Genomic DNA, 20,792 nt, shown 5'->3' with positions numbered 1-20,792 from the left:
ATAAAATATAAAAATGTTGTCGCAAACACAGTGCATGAACTACATTAAGTGAGGTAATAAAATAGTGGTGCTAATAAGAAAAGAAAGGCACACTTGGTGATATCATATAATACTGCATATAATATTTGATATATTTCTCCAGTCCCCCTTTGAGACCCTTCCTAATAAGGGTCTCACTAATCTGGAGATCAATTGCATACTTGGAGGGGGAACGTGCTTTGGCACACAATGTTACATGAACACACATCTTAACTAAACTAACTGGAGCTCTTTTTATAAAAGAATGTCCATTGAATACACATTACAAAAAATGGGTTGGACTTTAAGAGACCCCCTTTTGATAAAACACAATCAATACAAACATGGGTTGGACTTTAAGAGACCCCCTTTTGCCAAACCCTAACTAGATGACAAATGTCGCCATCAATACACACCCAGGTCTGAATATAGCTCAGAGAAGGTCCCTTCAGGGTAGCCTTTCAGAACCAGGTGTGTAGATACAAATCCTAATACCAACTTAGTAATTTAAAGAAGAAGCATTGAGGAATCATCGTCCGGTGTCAGGGGAGACATTTCGACATAGTCTGTGAACATGCTCATCTCATCAGCCCCAGGTCCCTGGAGCTGTGGGTATGGTGGGGGATCGTCGTTGTAGTAGTCAGGTAAGTGTATTAGTTCTACACTACTGGGGCCAGTCAGTTGAAATGGTTAGGGGAAGGACATAGAAGTCAGGACGCGTAGAGCCATTAAAACAAACCAATTTGGTTTGTTCGCAAATCCTCCACTTTGCACGGGAGGGAGATGTTTTAGCCCCCACTGGAAGTCACTTGAGTCATTCAGCAGACGCTTAACTCTACTCACGTGGGCCTTGGTAGTTTAAATGCCCCCTCCAGAGGTTAAGTAGGGCTCCCGCCGTGTTTTGGGTCCAGTGGATATTGTCCTTCTGGGCGTGGAATAGTGAGGCCGGTATGGGAGGGATATTGGGGAACTGGTCAAAGGCATGGTTGATGGCATTGATGCGATCCCGCTCCGGTTCGGAGAGGTTGGGGGAGCATGTGATCTTGGGATAATAGATAGAGGCCCTGGGGAAGGCTCGGGTGGCCTGTCGGAACAGGTTGCTGACATACTTATTAAAGGTGGATGGTGTGCCCCTAGACCTGTTGTTCAGGCCGAATGATAAGATCACCTTCTCTACCTCTGGGAAAGGTTTAGGTAATCTCGCAAGAATCTGGGTAGCGTGTATCAGGTTGGCCCCAGGGTAGGCATCCACTTGGATTCTGCTGTCCCTGATCTCTGGGAGAATCCTGTTATTAGAATCCCCTATTAGGAGGATTGGCCTGGTAGGCCTAAGGGACCATGACCCCTTGTCATTGTTATGGTGGTGGATGGTTTTCAAAGGAGGGCCCTGGGGAGTTATTATTGGTGTTGTGGGTTCCAGTTGGTGAGGGGGGCCTCGTTTGCGGGGCAGTAGGCGTGGTGAGGCCGATGTGCCCGGGGTGGGCTCTACCCGGGGAGACTGCAATAATTCCCCAGAACGCCTGTTTAGTGGGGGAGAGAGGTTCTGGGTGGCCCTAGGAATAGACGCCTGAGGGGAGGCTAACCCTGGGGTGCTCAAAGGAGGAGCTATGACGGGCAAGTGCTGAGTAGGATGCTGCGGTGGCGGACCCCTAGTCTGCCCCCTACCGTGCCCCTGGGGACCGCTCAGAGCATGTGGAGGGCCTTGATAATTACCACCTGGAGGGTTGCCCCCTCCCCCCCCCGTCCACCCCCTCTGCCTCTGCCGATAAACTGGCCTTGCTGGTAATTAGCAGGGTTTTTGAAACACTCATCTTTAAAGTGACCAGTTTTCTGACAATACCAGCATTTGAGATTTTGCTTATTAAAAGTGGGACGAGAATTAGAAGGTCTATTGGCTTGTTGATCTGTTTTGTCCACTGCCTGGGCGTTCATAGCCTTTACTCTTTTGTTGGCGTTAGTGTTGTCTTCTAGATTCTTAAGTTGTAGTTTGAGGATACAAAATAATCAATTCTAACATTTATGACTTTAGAATTAATGAAAAATCTTATGAGATCACTTATGGTGTCAAAATTATGGTTGCATGGGGTACAGACGAATATCCCACTGCAGGCTCCAGAGTAAAAGGTCCGCTGGCCTATTTTCCGTATGCGGGCAAGGGGTCAATGTATGTTCTTGAAATGGGGTGGACTTCAAAAACTTCTCTCTGTATTGGTCTATTTGTTGCCACTCACCGTTATCAGTTAAACAAATGGGGCAAAGAATTTGAAAAAGCTCCGCCATACGGTGTAGGAGTTGACCGTAATTCATTAATTTTTCAGTAAAAGTAGCAGTTGGACCTATCACTATTTTAAAACTCCACTCTGTGCTGAGGGTAACACTCCAACCACACAGTTCACCTTCTAACGTGAAAGAACCGCAGTAAGCCAGTGGATGGAATATTGAGGACTGCATGAATCTAAAACATCAGACATTGAAAATTCCCAAATTGTAAACTCTCAAAGGTTCTCTATTCAAAAAGGACCTCGGTTCATATAAACAGAATTCTAACGGGTGGTGAGTACAGATAGGCTCTGCAATTGGACGGAATGGGTCTGTTCTGAAATGTAATCTATTGAAATGTATAGAACTATTAGAGCCTGTTGTCATCCAGTCTCCTCTCCTAATGAAACAGAGACAGCACTGACGGGTTTCAACCTCAATTATCCTTGTTCCTAATTGTGCCCTATTTTCTAAAATCTCTGTAAACACACAATTGCAATAATCAATGACGATGTCGAAACACCATTCAGAGCTGGGAGTTGAACTATAACCTGTAAGTTTACCAGCTCTTGTAAAGTAGGCAGCTACAGTAGTACACATTGACAATAGGACTTCTTAAATTTGACTGTTCAGCTCACAATATTAAACATACAGGAATTGTCAGACCTTCAATGATTGGATTGGGATTGTCAGCAGGGGGAACAAAGTCCTGAGGCGGAACCCGCGCTGCAGCAGGTACCCCAGATGGGACGTCTGGGCTCTGGGGCGGGGCTGGTGCTACCGTAGATACCGCTGGGACTTCTGGATCCTGAGGCAGGTCAGGCACTGAAACAGGGGTCGCAGGAAGTAACAATAGGAAAGGAGTTGACTGATTAAGAGAACAATGCTCAGCGTCTGAGGGCAAGAATGGATTAGCCTGCTCAACTTTAGGGAGTGGAGTCAATGGAGTAGTACAAGTCCGACCTGTGCACTTGTGGTCTTTCCAATTAGGAATAGTGCGGCCTGCCTGTAAGTCACTCAATATTAGTCTTGCTCTGAGTTTGGTAATTTGGGACGCCCAAGTGTGGGGCCGTCCATATCCTAATCTCACCACTACACTGCTGTCTTCCGAATTAGTGGACAATTCACAGAACCTCTGGATTTCTGGGTTGTTCCAGATTACAGTCGGGTTTTTAGGGTCATATGTCACCGAAATTACTACATGTTCAGAGCAGCAAGAGCCGTTGGCCGCCGCGTCCACGTCCATGGACGCGGCCGTGGACGCGTCCATGGACGCGGCCGCGAAAAAAACGTCCGTGGACGCGAGGCCGCGTCCACGGACGCAAACGGCCGGCCGTCCCGGCCGTGGACGCGGCCGTGGACGCAGACGGCCGGGGACGCGGCCGTGGACGCGGCCGTGGACGAGGCCGCGGCCGTGGACGCAAACGGCCGGCCGTGGACGCAAACGGCCGGCCGTGGACGGGTCCATGGACGAGGCCGCGAAAAAAAGGCAGCGAAAAAGAAAAAAAAAGGTGGCTATTGTATGTATTTTTTGATGGAGATTTCAAATATGACCTTCTTTTTTGCATAGGACAACTCTAACCTGCATCAATTGGTATTTTATAATTGCCAATTGTACCCCATCCATCTAAAAAACAAATTGGATGTCTATTGTATGTATTTTTTGATGGAGAATTCAAATATTAATTTCTTTTTGGGATAGGACAACTCTAACCTGCATCAATTGGTATTTTATAATTGCCAATTGTACCCTATCCATCTCAAAAACAAATTGGATGTCTATTGTATGTATTTTTTGATGGGGAATTCAAATGTTACCTTCTTTTTTAGATATGACAACTCTAACCTAAATCAATTGGTGCATCAACCTACTTACTATCTATCTATCTATCTATCTATCTATCTATCTATCTATCTATCTATCTATCTATCTATCTATCTATACTTCACCTTTAGTCCAGAAGAGAGTTCAGCCTCAGGAACTTGCACACATGGAACTGTGTCATGACTGTGTCATGGAGCTAAAACAGAGCTATGTTAAATACTCACAATGACTCTGATGGACCAATCAGGGTGGTGGTGGGGGGAGGGATCAACAATAGACAGAAACTGGATAATGCTTTGTTAACTGTCCCACCTAAGTCCCTGCTAGTCTGAACAAACATCACCTTCCCTCTCATAACACTACTACTACTACATTTATATAAAGCTGCTCTTGCATTTGAATTCAAGTCTGACACAAGTTAAGGTTAACTTAGGTAGTATTTCATTTCGCTGGCTTTTAGGGTCTGTGTGAGTGTGTAGGCTCACAAATTATTATAATTGTCATTAAGTGACTCTGAGATCTATCCATCCATCCATCCATCCATCCATCCATCTATTTATTTATACTTACTGTTTACATTTTCTATAAATATTTATTTCTATATAAAACTCAGTTGTGTGGAGTTATTGTGTGCCCTTTCTTGTTGCTAAAGAGTCCATTTGTTCACTAGACATTAAGTCAAGGTTACTATTTTGAGTTGAAGCTAAGTGTTTTATTGCTTTGTGGTTTAACATGATTTAAAAGGCAAATTCATTGTTATGGTTACTTTAGAAGACTGCTTTTGCATTCATGAGTTAAGAGAGCCAAGCTAATTCAAAGAGTTAGGTTAAAGGAACACAAAACATGACCTAACTCACAGCTGCCATTGGACAGACAGTTACAACATACTCTTATCTTTCACAGAACAGACAATTATCATTTATTTTATCTATTTGAGACTATGTAGCTGCTCTAGGGGAAATAGAGCATTATATCAGCCTATTCAATTGATAATGACCAATGGGTGCCAGTTTCTAAGTAGTTAAAGCATATTAACATAACAATATATGTGGCCTAGACATGGATATTGCCCAATCAACTCGTAATCTACAGAAATGTCCACCACATCACACAGTATAAAACCTAGTAGGCTTAGTGGATTACCTATGTTAAATCATGTCAGGTTAGTTTGGTTCAAGGTTCAAGTATAATAATTTATGAGCCAAAAATGTGCACAAATGTACAATCACATCTAGGCTAGAATGATAACATAAAGTCCTGACTACTCCTTGTTATTGTGGTCCTAAATACTACAATGATTAGTTTGGATGCATTGCTTCTATCATGTCCAATTAAAAATAAATACATTACATATACAGAAATCTGCCTTCTCCTGTATTGTATTAGTGACATTCATTATAAATAGTAAAATAACAGGACAGAGCAAAAAAGGCCTCTGCAAAAAAGGCCTCTGCAACTAACCTAACCTAACACACACTATGTGTTAATGTTGATCAATATAATAATGTAAAAATACAAAGTTAAGTAGACCTAAGTAAGAAATAGTAAATACATTGTAATAATACATTGAAGGGGAAATGTAGGAAAACAAATGCAACTCAGCATTGAATTTATGGCAAACATTTTGCTACTCAACCCTTTCCAAATAATATACAATTAAGAAGTGGGATGTTCCACTTAGTAAGAGAAAGAATTAATGACATATATTTTTTTTAAAAGCTAGAAGACTCACCTATTATAGTAACCATGTGAATTGCTAATAATGTTATGGGTCAGATGTGTAAAGATCTATCACATTGTATTGTTCTTTTCAGACTCAACAATAATAATGATGATGTTACTTAAATGCTGATCAATGTGTGAATCTGGCTCTTATCAGGTGTGTGTTTTCTCTCCCTGTCCTGTGCTGTCCTCAGTTAAACCAAGACAGTACTGTTGTGACCAATGTGGAAAAAGCCTTCAGCTCAATTTATTATCTCAAAGTAGACCAGAGAATTCATACCGGAGTGAAGCCATTCAGCTGTGAACAATGTGGGAAGTATTTTGCTCGTCTGGACAATTAAAAGATCATAAGCGTTCACATACTGGAGAGAAACCTTATTGTTGTGACCAGTGTGGGAAAAGATTTGTTCAAAAGGGGATTTTAAAAGAACACCAGAGAATTCACACTAGAGAGAAGCCCTATTGCTGTGACCAGTGTGGGAAAAGCTTTACTCGATTGTCTTATCTCAAAATACATGAACGAATTCACACAGGAGAGAAACCGTACAGCTGTGTCCAATGTGGGGAAAAGTTCAGTTTAACGGCTGCTCTGAAAGTACACCAGAGATTTCACACCGAAGAAAAGCCTTACTGCTGTGAACACTGTGGCAAACGTTTCACTGTAAAATCTAGCCTCGTACAACACAAGAAGATTCACACTTGAGAGAGACCTTACTGCTGTCACCAATGTGGGAAAAGGTTCACTCTGAAGACGGCTCTGAAAAGACACCTGAAAATCCACACTGGTGAGAAGCCATATACTGCTGTGTCCAGTGTGAGAAAAGGTTCAGTGATATTCATCATCTCAAAGCACACCAGAAAAATCACACTGGAAAGAAACCTTATTGCTGTGACCAGTGTGGAAAGAGCTTTCCTAGACTGGAACATATCAAAATACACCAACAAATTCACACCGGAGAGAAACCTTATATCTGTAACCAATGTGGGGAAAACTCTGTCAGGTACATGTCTACCGTTAGAGGCCACTGGCATGAGTGCCTTTTTAGCTCTGTTGGGGCTTGGTGAATGTACTCTGTTGTTGTTTTTTTAATTATTATCTTTGTAATGTATGGTCTTCTTACCCTGTGGGCCTTGAGCCTGTAATAAAGTATTGCTGTGCAGTGTGAGTGTCTGATTGCATGTGATCAGATAAAGACACAACAGAGGCCTTTTTTGCTCTGTCCTGTTATTTTACTATTTATAATGAATGTCACTAATACAATACAGGAGAAGGCAGATTTCTGTATGTATGTAATGTATTTATTTTTAATTGGACATGATAGAAGCAATGCATCCAAACTAATCATTGTAGTATTTAGGACCACAATAACAAGGAGTAGTCAGGACTTTATGTTATCATTCTAGCCTAGATGTGATTGTACATTTGTGCTGTTTACATTTTTGTCTCATAAATGATTATACTTGAATCTTGAACCAAACTAACCTGACATGATTTAACATAGGTAATCCACTAAGCCTACTAGGTTTTATACTGTGTGATGTGGTGGACATTTCTGTAGATTACGAGTTGATTGGGCAATGTCCATGTCTAGGCCACATATATTGTTATGTTAATATGCTTTAACTACTTAGAAACTGGCACCCATTGGTCATTATCAATTGAATAGGCTGATATAATGCTCTATTTCCCCTAGAGCAGCTACATAGTCTCAAATAGATCAAATAAATGATAATTGTCTGTTCTGTGAAAGATAAGAGTATGTTGTAACTGTCTGTCCAATGGCAGCTGTGAGTTAGGTCATGTTTTGTGTTCCTTTAACCTAACTCTTTGAATTAGCTTGGCTCTCTTAACTCATGAATGCAAAAGCAGTCTTCTAAAGTAACCATAACAATGAATTTGCCTTTTAAATCATGTTAAACCACAAAGCAATAAAACACTTAGCTTCAACTCAAAATAGTAACCTTGACTTAATGTCTAGTGAACAAATGGACTCTTTAGCAACAAGAAAAGGCACACAATAACTCCACACAACTGAGTTTTATATAGAAATAAATATTTATAGAAAATGTAAACAGTAAGTATAAATAAATGGATGGATGGATGGATGGATGGATGGATAGATCTCAGAGTCACTTAATGACAATTATAATAATTTGTGAGCCTACACACTCACACAGACCCTAAAAGCCAGCAAAATGAAATACTACCTAAGTTAACCTTAACTTGTGTCAGACTTGAATTCAAATGCAAGAGCAGCTTTATATAAATGTAGTAGTAGTAGTGTTATGAGAGGGAAGGTGATGTTTGTTCAGACTAGCAGGGACTTAGGTGGGACAGTTAACAAAGCATTATCCAGTTTCTGTCTATTGTTGATCCCTCCCCCCACCACCACCCTGATTGGTCCATCAGAGTCATTGTGAGTATTTAACATGGCTCTGTTTTAGCTCCATGACACAGTCATGACACAGTTCCATGTGTGCAAGGTCCTGAGGCTGAACTCTCTTCTGGACTAAAGGTGAAGTATAAATAAATAGATGGATAGATAGATGGATAGATGGATAGATAGATAGATAGATAGATAGATAGATAGATAGTAAGTAGGTTGATGCACCAATTGATGCAGGTCAGAGTTGTCATATCTAAAAAAGAAGGTAACATTTGAATTCCCCATCAAAAAATACATACAATAGACATCCAATTTGTTTTTGAGATGGATAGGGTACAATTGGCAATTATAAAATACCAATTGATGCAGGTTAGAGTTGTCCTATCCCAAAAAGAAGGTAATATTTGAATTCTCCATCAAAAAATACATACAATAGACATCCAATTTGTTTTTTAGATGGATAGGGTACAATTGGCAATTATAAAATACCAATTGATGCAGGTTAGAGTTGTCCTATGCAAAAAAGAAGGTCATATTTGAATTCTCCATCAAAAAATACATACAATAGACACCTTTTTTTTTCTTTTTCGCTGCCTTTTTTTCGCGACCTCGTCCATGGACCCGTCCACGGCCGGCCGTTTGCGTCCACGGCCGGCCGTTTGCGTCCACGGCCGCGGCCTCGTCCACGGCCGCGTCCACGGCCGCGTCCCCGGCCGTCTGCGTCCACGGCCGCGTCCACGGTCGCGTCCACGGCCGGGACGGCCGGCCGTTTGCGTCCGTGGACGCGGCCTCGTGTCCACGGACGTTTTTTTCGCGGCCGCGTCCATGGACGCGTCCACGGTCGCGTCCATGGACGTGGACGCGGCGGCCAGCGGCTGTCTCTCGTTCAGAGAACCCTTCAGGTTCAGATTCTAGAGTGAATGGATCTCTATCGGGCAGCAGAGACACATTTTTAGGTGTCACAAGTTTGTCCATGTGTCTTCTGTCACCTGTCGAGAAAGCACAGTTAGCAACACAGTTAGGGCAGCAAAAAACTCATGAGGGTCCTTTGGGGGGCCCCCCCCATCGATGGTGGATTCTCAGGAGCATGAATGGAGAGTATCCTGTGGAAAGGTTAACTGCGGATCTAAAGGCCATGAGAGTGTCTTCAGTGAATTCGTAATTTTTTACTAGCACATGCTTTGGTCAGTCATTCGAGATATAAATTTGTCTGGGTCAAAGTAAAATATAAAGTCACCAACCAATATACTGATGAGAAAAAGAACAACGGCTCATCATTCACTGGGTTCGGGTTAGATTACTTCAAAATCGCGAAATGTCCACTTTTCTTACCTAAAAATGTATGTATGTACCATTCTACAAAATGATTACCCCTGCACTACTTGTTTGAGTAAAAATATCCCTAGTTAGATTTCAACCACGACGTCCGGCTTGCATCCAGAAAACTCATCCGTGATAACAAAACATATACCTATAACTTCTCCTGACCTTTCACAATAGTCTATAACTAGACTTACAAACCGATGCGATGAGGGACACAGATACACACCAGGTCTATCCTTCACACATCTCCCCCTTTGAGACCCTCTTCAAAAGGGTCTCACTAATGTAAACACTATGAATTTATCATTATCTTATCAAAGAACCAACACCAGCGCAACAGGAACACATACGTAATTACATGTACTATGAAAAAACACCAATATCCCTGTCCCTTTTAATTAATATTTACTATGCCTGAAATAGCTACTGTACACCTGCTCATAATGATCACCACCCATTCAAAAACTGCCTTCTTGTAGCAACCTGTTATTAATTAACCTAAACTATGCAATCATTACCTGGCTCGCAAACCGACCTGACAAGGCAGAAAATATGAAATCAAATCTATCGTACACTATGATGAGACGTACCTCTAATGTTTTGACACCTCAATGCGTTGATGAAACACCCCAAAATGCGAGGAAAGGTTCTTTAAACATATGTTGTATCTACGTTGGCTGTTAGATGTGTGTGTGGGAGTCTAAAACAGTCATATGCCCAGCGCCATCGACATGTATGTCGTATTCACATGAGAAACCTTGACAAAATGATTAGGCAAAAACTCAATCTTATCTGGCAGCCGCTGCTCTGGACAGGCTCTGGACAGTGAGATGATGATGTCCTTGACAGCTGCACAAAAACGATAAGTTCCAGTGTGTCTGTAACAGATGAACACAATTGTCAAAACAAGCTTCTACCACTTTTTCTAGTCACATGTTCAAATACTGGATTCTGATTGGCTAAATTCCGGAGGTTATGGCAGAACAACCGCCGCAGTTGTGTGAGGACGAGATCAATGCGCCTCAGTGTACATCCGGGGACTTCAGGAGGTAGTCGGAACACCTTTCCCCCAACCAACATATGACGGTCGTAGCGGTCCTATGTTTACTAACGTGCGTACGACGTCGCCGATTTATTTGGATCCAATGCAATCCGCCAACTTTAAAGCCCCTTTTCTCTGAAACTATGCCTTTCTGGAAGCGAACAGCCTCTATTTACGGCCGGAACGGTCCTTCTAACTGACGTTAGCTTAGCTGTATGCTAGACATCTTTCTCTGCATGGAGTTGGCGTCATCTGGTGGTGAGTAGAAGATGTTGTTTGTGGAACTATTTGCTGTCGTCGCGGAAGTTTTATAGGCAATAATGATTGTAACTTAATATCCTTGCAAGTTACAACTATGTGTTTTCTTTCATGTATACGGAAAAAAGTGGTAGAAAAGCTATTTACCACTCGGGGTCGGACATTATGCTCTGATAATGTCCTGTGTGAGGGTGTTATCGGACTCGGCTTCGCCTCGTCCGATCACCCCCTCACACAGGACATTATCAGAGCATAATGTCCTCTCACTCGGGGTAAATTGCTTACTTCCCCAAGGCTTGCCGGAAACGAAATGTCTCTCATGTGCCCTTGCATTGCTCCATCAAAAAATGCAAAATGTGCTGTCACAGTTCATAGGTGGCAGTTCTTTCAGTTGCTTTCAGCTCAAACTGTGATGTGGCTTGGTGGAGGACCAAGTTCAAACCACACACTCCGTAAACCTTTCGGATGTGAAAGTAGATACACCTCTAACGTCTGGGCATGACTGCGTAAATGAAGTACAATTGTAGTGTAGGTGCTAGTTTGGATAAAGAATATATAATCGTGCCCCATACCTAATTATTCCATATCTAAATAAAATGTTGCTACCCATGTGCATGATCCCTAGCACTAAAGATCATATGCCGACATGCGCCCCACCCTGCTTTCAACACATATTAGGATGATTCAAACGTTAGGAGTCATCAGGCCCTATTTTATCTAATACAATAAACTGTAATGACAACCAGAAGCATAACAACTTATCTCATTTAACAGACATCACGTGTGATGATGTGTCTCTTTAATCCGCACGGCGTGGCGTCGACTGGTGCTGGTTCCCGGCCTGTCAATCAGAAGACTCAAAAACATCCAGTTACACACTATTCAACGTAAGAGAATGGATTTTCCCAAGCTAATTGAAACATCCCCAATGAGTAAAACAAATAATCACCAATAAGTAAAAATATACTAAAACAATGTCAATGTCCAAATATTACAAAAGTCACTGGGCCTATAACCTATCCTAAAATAAAAATTCTATGTATACTCCCTCTGCTAAACAATATCATTCCAGGGAGCATCTTCCGCACAATGTAACACAACAAACCTGCCATCTGAGTTTTCTTGGGGCTCACCGTCAACCTCAATAACCTGGAGGCGAGCGGGGTGTATACCCAGCTGTGTAGCCTTTGCTTCCCTAAAGCTGTCGATGTCGTCAAACGCTTCCAGCTGAGAAGAAAATGGTATGGACTCTGAGGCAACATCAGGAGGCATGGACTCTGAGGCAACATCTGGAGGTATGTATGTAAAGGATGACATACCAATGGGACCGATAACATCCCAGCCGTCATCTCCAGAGTCAACCTCAGCTTGTGCTAACAATATCTCATATATGGCGTTTAGTTCTTCCCTTAAACTACTGACCTCATCTGTCCTTCGGCGCTTAGGCACAACTGCCTCTTCCGCCCCTTCTACGTCTTCAACTAGAGAATCACGGTACCTTTGGAGTTCAGTGATGTAACTAACCTCAGGAACAGTACCAAATGTACTAGTGAGAAGGTCTGGCATCACAGATGAGTCGTCCGACGGCAAAACCTTCAGTCCTTGCAACTTCTCTTTAAGTGCCATAAGTAGGCTCTGTTTGGCCTGTCTCAGCTTGGGGGTGTTATCCTTTCGGCTAGCAAAGTCAGTAAGGCGCCCCCAGGCGGCGCCGAAAGTAAATGGTTGTTGTTCAGACATGGTGTTGTTACACTGTTTCACAGCTTACCCGCTCACTATAAGTGAGTGTATACTGATAAAGTTGACGCTAGACCCTAGCTTTAACAGTTATAATTAAAAGCGTCCTTTATCTGTCACAGGAAACATGCAACAACACTTTTAGACAAAAGCCACAAGTTAGGATAGTCACCACTGAGCTGAAACTGAGCAAAAAACAGAAAAAATGGAATATACAATGCCTAAAGTGGGTGTTTCCTTCCTTATTTAGGGGTAGGATGAGAGCCACCTACCTAATTAGCCAGAAAAGTCAAAAAGCTGAAATAACGGTTGGATTTGTCAAATAAGGTGCGCTATAGCGAAACCCATAGGAATGAAAGCGGGATGTGCCCTAGCGACACCTATAGGAATGTACCATGTACAGAATGAAAGTGGGATGCGCTCTAACGACACCCATAGGATGGAAACACCGCACACAGGCAGAGACACCACAGCATGCAGTTCAGACAGAACAAAGTGTGATCAAACGTTTTAACAATCATTTATCAGCCAATAAATCTCAAACACTCGCCAACACAATAGTTTCCAAACAAACTCAAAAGATTATACTGTATCATAGAACTTTATAAAAACCAAAAATCAAACAAAGTCCTAAAATAACAAACTATACATGGTAATATCAATCAGAATTTAAAGAATCTACCACAATAATCAAAATTGTGACAGCTAGCACGGTCAAGAAATTATAAGCGACCAAAGTTGTAATTATGTCAGACCCAAACCATCAATCAAACTCAGTGCCCACGCACAGCGGCGCAGAAACGCAAAAAAGAAAACAGAGTAAATATGTCAAGCCATCACATAAAACACCTTAACTGCTAGCGATTACATGAAATATTTAACAAACACACACAATCACAAGCATTCACTACAACCAACGACAACCAATAACAACAATAACATAGAAGCATACACAACAGTTAACATCAAACTACAGTCCCCTAATTATTTGTGAAATAAATCACCAATCATCGCTTGAAAAAGCCTTCTTGAGGAACGTGTTGCAAACCCACACTGCTGTAGTAGACGCAATCTGTCAAAACACTATATCAAACTGCAGTCCCCTAATAATTTGTGTAATAAATCACAAACACCGCTTGAAAAAGCCTTCTTGAGGAACGTGTTGCAAACCCACACTGCTGCAGTTCCACCAACCGTAGTCTCCTATTTATTGTGAAATAAATCACCAAACACGCTTGAAAAAGCCTTCTTGGAGAGTTGTGTTGCAAACCCACACAAGCTACGGTTGGCATCCCCCGGCGTGCGTCCACGCCTAGGCGTCAAACTCTACCTTCCACACCTAAACATGTGTGAAAGTAAGTACAACCGGTGCACCGTTAACCAAATTAGTATCACACAGACTATCAATATCTTGATATGCAAATATTAACACACTAAATTTGGATAAAAGTCCTGCAGATCATCACAGAGGTTCAAAACAATTTCACTGACTTTCAAATAGACAGTCTCCTAAACCAATATTGCAGATTTTTATGAAAAAGGTTCTGCTCACCTGTAGATCATACGGCGCGCCTTTTGAACCCCTCTGTGAGCGACAGAACGATGAGACCACCCAACTGGTCTGTCCGTTGTGCGATCCTCAATGCGACACGTCGGGGTTCACCAATTTGGAAGCGTCAGCCAAATATCCAGCTCAGGAACGATGCAAACTGTCAGAGAGGGACGCTATACATGTTCAGAATCGCATTTACCAAAGAGGACGCTACAACGACTTTATGTCAATCATTTATTTGAGCTAAAGTTTACAGTAAAGTTATCATACCAAAATATTGATCATGCAAAGAGCTCCAGTTATAAAAGATAAAAGTCTTTCACTAAAACAATTAAGTTCAGATCGGACTCTTAGAGGTAGAGAATAGCAGGGTCGCGGGGGTGTTAGAGAGGGAGGGAATGGGAGAGAAGAAGAGAAGAAGTGAAGTTTTACTCCACGTGCATGCTTGTTTTGTTATTTGATGACCTGGCTCAATAAGTCCATCCCCGTAGCCTAAAACAACACTTGATTGGTCTATTCCAGTCGAGGATCCCTTGTGCGAGACCCTCACTCGACCAGGAGGTGGCGCTGTTGTTCTTCTGAGTCAGAGGATACTTCCGCCGTATCTCTCATCTGACCCCTGGGTCATAGCAAATAGCTTCCACCCAGACGCCTGCCAGGGAACGGACCTCGGAGAAGCCAGGTGTGCGGAGGAGAAACAAGATAACATTCATAGCGGTTGCCACAAATCGTCTACTGTCTCAAAAGCTAGCCTGGGAATGTCTGGGATGAGTTCCGATGCACCCGACCATGAACACTAAAAGATAAGTTATGTTACTGGCCTCTCCAGCCACACATTCAAAGCTTAAAGCGTAGAGGTAGAAAATAAAATAGACTTTGCACATAAGCTCTAATTTCACAGTAGAATGATAATACAGTGTATAAAATATAAAAATGTTGTCGCAAACACAGTGCATGAACTACATTAAGTGAGGTAATAAAATAGTGGTGCTAATAAGAAAAGAAAGGCACACTTGGTGATATCATATAATACTGCATATAATATTTGATATATTTCTCCATTATGTTGTGTTTGATTACTAGTTCGTAGTGCTCCTATTCTGCCTGTTTCTTTGGTTAGCAAGTAGCACTAGCAAGCAACAGGCTAGCCACTAGCCAGCCACAAATAACAACACTACGTCATGTGTTGGTCAGACGGTGAACCAATCGCAGAAGACTGCCTCTTTGGCAATGCCCATCCCAGCAATCGCCCTCGGTGGGAGAGACCTCAGACTGAATAATAAAGTGAAACGAAATGTCAATTCAGGCTGAGTGTCAGGCTATCAACCATCTGTTTAACCCTAGCAATGCCTTATGACCCACCAACCACGGCCCAGCAACGACCTGTTTTACCCTAGCAACACATACTGCACCACATTACATGTCACAGATGTTGACACATCAAAAGCCACTCTATATGTGATATTATTTTGTCAGCCAAGAACATACATTGCTTGTAATCTATCATAAAGCATTATAACTTGTTAAAGATCCAGTGCCATGATTTATGCTCCCTAAAACATGATGATCAGATATTATGATTATACTAGGAGGAAGATTCTTTCCAAAAATTGTACAGAAAGTGTTAAAATCACGTTTTTATGTGGCCACCAAGTATGTCTGGTTTCCAGGTGGGTGGTAAAGGAGGAGGGGCTGAGTTTATGATGTTATTAACTCAGAGTGTTTCAGTTGGGCTCAGAGGCTTTCAGCTTTCAGGAAGTAACCAACAATACACAGGGAAGGCACATTTGCACATTATAACCCCAGCCCGTGGTCTATTAGAGTGATGTTAACTTCATAGACACATACAAAACAGAAAAAGTACAAAACTACGGCACCACCTCCTTAAAAGGTGTCACTTGGCCCGGACTGCTAGCCTTGCGGTCCGGGCACCTAGACAGACATCGTGTCGCGGGTTCGAGTCCCGATCCCGACGACCCTTGTCGCGTGTCACTCCCTGTCTCTCTCTCCCCAGTCTATCTACTATTATAGTATACTACCAATAAAGGTAGGGAGCCAAAAAGAACTAATAATCTTTAAAAAAAAATAGATTAAACCTTTGAAGTTTCCTCATAGATTTGTCTTGTGTTTTTCAGCCTCTGATGAGTCAAGGAAGAAGAATGCTTTCAAAGCTGCCACAGTGTGTCTGGGGGTGCTGTGTGTAATCCTAGTGGCTGTCATCGCTGGGCTGGGCATGCGCAGTGAGTGTCATTCTATAATGAACACTATACTGTATGTTCACTTTCCAAACATCCAAAGGCTGCATGTAAAACTTCACATTTTCTTCATTCTCCTTACAGATTCTGAACGGACTGAAGAGATCGACAACCTGACCAACCTGACCAAAGACCTGGACCGTCTACAGTCCAAATATGACAACCTGACCAAAGACCAGGACCGTCTACAGTCCAAATATGACAACCTCACCAAAGACCTGGAGCAGATGACTAAACAGAAGGATGAGTTACAGTCCAGATACAACAACATCAATGAGCTGAAGAGGAGGCTCTGTGGTCAGTGAGACATCACTGTTTTTCATTGTTATATCATGTGTTGTTCATCATTTAACACTAATATGAACAAATGAAAAACACTGGCTTACGTTATTTATTTGTTGTTAGAATTATCCGGATGGCAGACCTTTGGCAGAGGTTGTTATTACAACTCTACTGAGCAGAAAAACTGGGAGGAGAGCAGACAGTGGTGTAGAGACAGACAAGCAGACCTGATCATCATAAACAGCAAAGAAGAACAGGTGTGTGTTAGAGCTTGGATACCCGACCGAAAACCCTAGGGGCCCGACAAGCCCGACGGGCTCGGGCTCGGGTCGGACGCATTTTCATAATTATTTGTTGGACGTTGATTCGGGTCGGACAGGAAAAGGATGTTTATTTTTCGGCGCTGTTGTGTGCAGTCGCAGTGCACTGTGCCAGCCTCGTCCGTCCGTCCGTTCAACACACATCACATCACTCAAGTAAATCCTGGCTTTTTTATACTTCTTCATCGTGGCGTGTTCTGTGACACAACGCCTCACATCCGCGACGCGTTTTGAGCTTGTAGATCTGCTATTTTCCAGGCGCAGAAACTTGCAGAATGAATGAATTATTTAATAATCAACGTAGCCTACTATTGAAACACAACACAAGCCACAGTGTGGCTTAATATTCACATTAAGGGTAACAAGCAGGCACACTGCGCCTGCATGCACTGCACATTATTAGAACAAGTTTGCTGCTAGTGTTTGCTGAGTGTAAATCAGTGGCTTCCTCAAAGAAAAAGAAACAAGGCGAAAAAGAGTTGGAAACATGAGGTTCGGGCCTCGGCGCGGGTCGGACGCATATTAATGATTAATGCTCGGACGTCGATTCGGGTCGGACAAAAAACTGTCGGACACGGGTTCGGAACGGACAGAAAAAAATGGGCCCAATCTAGTGTGTGTGTGTGTGCGTGCGTGTGTGTTGTAACATATCTGTTGTACAGTGTATTTCAGTAAAAAGATGTTTTTCTGTTCAGGACTTTGTTAACAGTGTCAAAAAGACCGTGTGGCTGGGTTTGACTGATAGAGAGGTGGAAGGACAGTGGAAATGGGTAGATGGAACACCACTGGCCTCCACACCAACGTAAGACATTATACTTTCATTCTATTATTTATTTCTTACATTTTAACTATCACATATTTCCACATATTATGTTCCATACATTAAAGCAGAAAACCTCCCATTTTCAATATTGAACTGTGTCATTAATATACCTTTTGTGGAAAAAAAGGTTCCCCATTTCTGTGTTGCCTAGAACTGGAGGATTGATTTTGGGGTTTGTATTGCAAATCACACCGTGATGACATCCACACAACTCCTCTAAGGTATATTGATGGCACAGTTCAATATTGAAAATGGGTGGGTTTCCCCTTTAAATCTTTAAAGGGTATTAAATGTTACATTTAGAATAATATTAAAGTCCAAACATGCAGCACATTCACTAAAGCAATTATACCTCACTTCAATGTCCAGTTAATTTGTTTAATATGTAGAATATCTTTTTGATATTGTATCCTTGTAAAGGTATTGTAATGTGTTAAATGTTCCTACTTCTCCAGGAACTGGATCGATGGTGAGCCTAATGACAGTGGAGGAGGAGAAGACTGTGCTGAGCATTATAGTCCTTTGAATGGATGGTATGATGCACCATGTACTATATATAAGCATTGGATGTGTGAAAAGGTTCTGTAGTTGCGACCGCCAGGTCGCATATACCATCAAAACCTCCACCTGCTGTCTGTCTGTCTGTCTGTCTGTCTGTCAGTCAGTCAGTCCGTCCATCAGTCAGTCAGTCAGTCTGTCTGCCACGTCACACTTTTGCCCTGCTCATATCTCCGCCATCGTTGCCCCTATCCATGTGAAATTTTCGACACACACTCCTTGCCTGCCAAACCACAACGTCCACCCATCAATTCTCACATGGCCCTCTTCTAGCGCCACCATGAGGCCGACTCTTGCCAAACACATTTTTGGACACTGCTCCTACAATTTTTGCCCTAAAATCACGCAAATCGCCTTCAGGCCGATTTATTAAAACACATTTTTGGACACTACTCCTACAGATTTTGCCCTAAAAAAACGACTTTGGTAAAAGTAAAAGTACTCATTCCAAATAATTACTCAAGTAAAAAGTAAAAAGTACGTGCTTTGAAAAGTACTTTTAAAGTAAAAGTAAAAGTATTTTTACCGTATATTTCTAGAATTTGAAGGATATTAAAATTAAAAGATCCCCACCAAACATACGTCTTAAAACTGGCCCAGAATTGGTTTCCTACTATGATGTGAAATCTAAATGCAGCAGTGTTTTTTTTAGACTCAGTACCAGTTAGATAATATTTGACTCTCCAAGAACAATCATTATTATTATAAAAATATATCTATATCCCACGATTGACCACCAAGTAGGCCTACACCATTATGACTGATGTTAAAATACAGATAAGGTTTCCTAATAAGAATGTAGTTTTCATTGTTCAATTATAATTACTAGAAGCTGGGCCGCCCTTCCAGCGTCTAGTCGGCGACCTGGCCAACTCGGAACAATGTAAATAGGGAATGAATGCCCCGCCCTTTAATGCAAACCCCATTATACCTGTTTTCATAGGACCCGTTTTGACCATCTGTCTGCCTGTGTCCATTTATGCCCATATATGGAGATATCTGTATCTGTCTGTCTGTCTGTCTGTCTGTCTGTCTGTCGGCGTCCATTTTATGTCCATATATGGAGATCACTGCAGTTATAGTTCTGGGTCCATTTTATGCCCATATATGCCCATATATGGAGATATCTGTCTATCTGCGTCCATTTTATGCCCATATATGGAGATCTCTGTATCTGTCTGTCTGTGTCCCTTTTATGCCCGTATATGGAGATCTTTGTGATTCTGCGTCCATTGTATGCCCATATATGCCATATATGGAGATATCTGTTTATCTGCGTCCATTTTATGCCCATATATGAGATCTCTGCACACACAGTACCGGTTGCGGAAAACTCTGATGTCAGACATCAGCTCCGCATACGGGCATTCATTTTATTCCCATAAATGGAGAACGCGCGTGCCGGTGGGACGAACGGTTCACGAGATACGAGGATTACATACATACATACACACTCACAGAGATTTTTTGTTGACTCATGTGGCGTACGTGATGTCAGAGCCTTTTATGATGTGATGTCACAATGAGTCAGCGCTTGCGCCGATTTCCTCCGGAACAGCCTGATGTCAACAATCAGCCCAGCATAAGGAGATTCCGAACGTTTCGTGCCAGTTAGGGAAAACTGCGCGTCGGGTCGGGTCGAGGCCCGGCACTGCACTCCGTGCCGCGGCGGGGAACGCGCATGTCGAATCTGAAGCCGGTGGGACGAACGGTTCGGCCCAGCGTCTAGTCGGCGACCTGGGCAACTCGGTAACGATGTAAATAGGGAATGAATGCCCCGCCCTTTAATGCAAACCCCATTATACCTGTTGTCATAGGACCCGTTTTGACCATCTGTTTGCCTGTGTCCATTTATGCCCATATATGGAGATATCTGTTATCTGTCTGTCTGTCAGCGTCCATTTTATGTCCATATATGGAGATCACTGCAGATATAGTTCTGCGTCCATTTTATGCCCATATATGGAGATATCTGTCTATTTGCGTCCATTTCACGCCCATATATGGAGATCTCTGAATCTGTCTGTCTGTGTCCCTTTATGCCCGTATATGGAGATCTTTGTGATTCTGCGTAAATTTTATGCCCATATATGCCATTTGCGTCCATTTTATGCCCATTTATGGAGATCTCTGTATCCGTCTGTCTGTGTCCCTTTATGCCCGTATATGGAGATCTTTGTGATTCTGCGTCCATTTTATGCCCATATATGCTATGGAGATATTCAGAGATTTTTTGTTGACTCATGTGGCGTACGTGATGTCAGAGCCTTTTATGAGTGATGTCACAATGAGTCAGCGCTTGCGCCGATTTCCTCCGGAACAGCCTGATGTCAACAATCAGCTCCGCATAAGGATATTCCGAACGTTTCGGGCCGGTTTCGGAAAACCGCGCGTCGGGTCGGGTCGAGGCCCGGCACTGCACTCCGTGCCGCGG

General features: G+C 42.5%; 1 protein-coding gene across 1 annotated transcript in view; it reads left to right on the top strand.

The window, feature by feature from the left end:
• LOC308304160 (uncharacterized protein) overlaps positions 1-16,680 on the top strand; it is a gene marked incomplete at its 3' end in the record, with an annotated part of 35,718 nt that extends 19,038 nt beyond the window's left edge. Inside the window, exons 2-3 of the mRNA XM_080748719.1 lie at positions 16,256-16,360; positions 16,460-16,680. Of these exons, the coding sequence (XP_080604845.1) occupies positions 16,256-16,360; positions 16,460-16,680 (326 nt within the window). The remainder of the gene's footprint in view (positions 1-16,255; positions 16,361-16,459) is intronic.
• Positions 16,681-20,792: the final 4,112 nt, after the last annotated feature.

This window comes from Nannobrachium achirus, assembly GCF_963921795.1.
Source record: "Nannobrachium achirus genome assembly, chromosome: 19".
NCBI classification, from domain to species: Eukaryota; Metazoa; Chordata; class Actinopteri; order Myctophiformes; family Myctophidae; genus Nannobrachium; species Nannobrachium achirus.
Note: the sequence above shows the minus strand (reverse complement) of the source record. Positions and strands in the feature narration are given on the sequence as shown.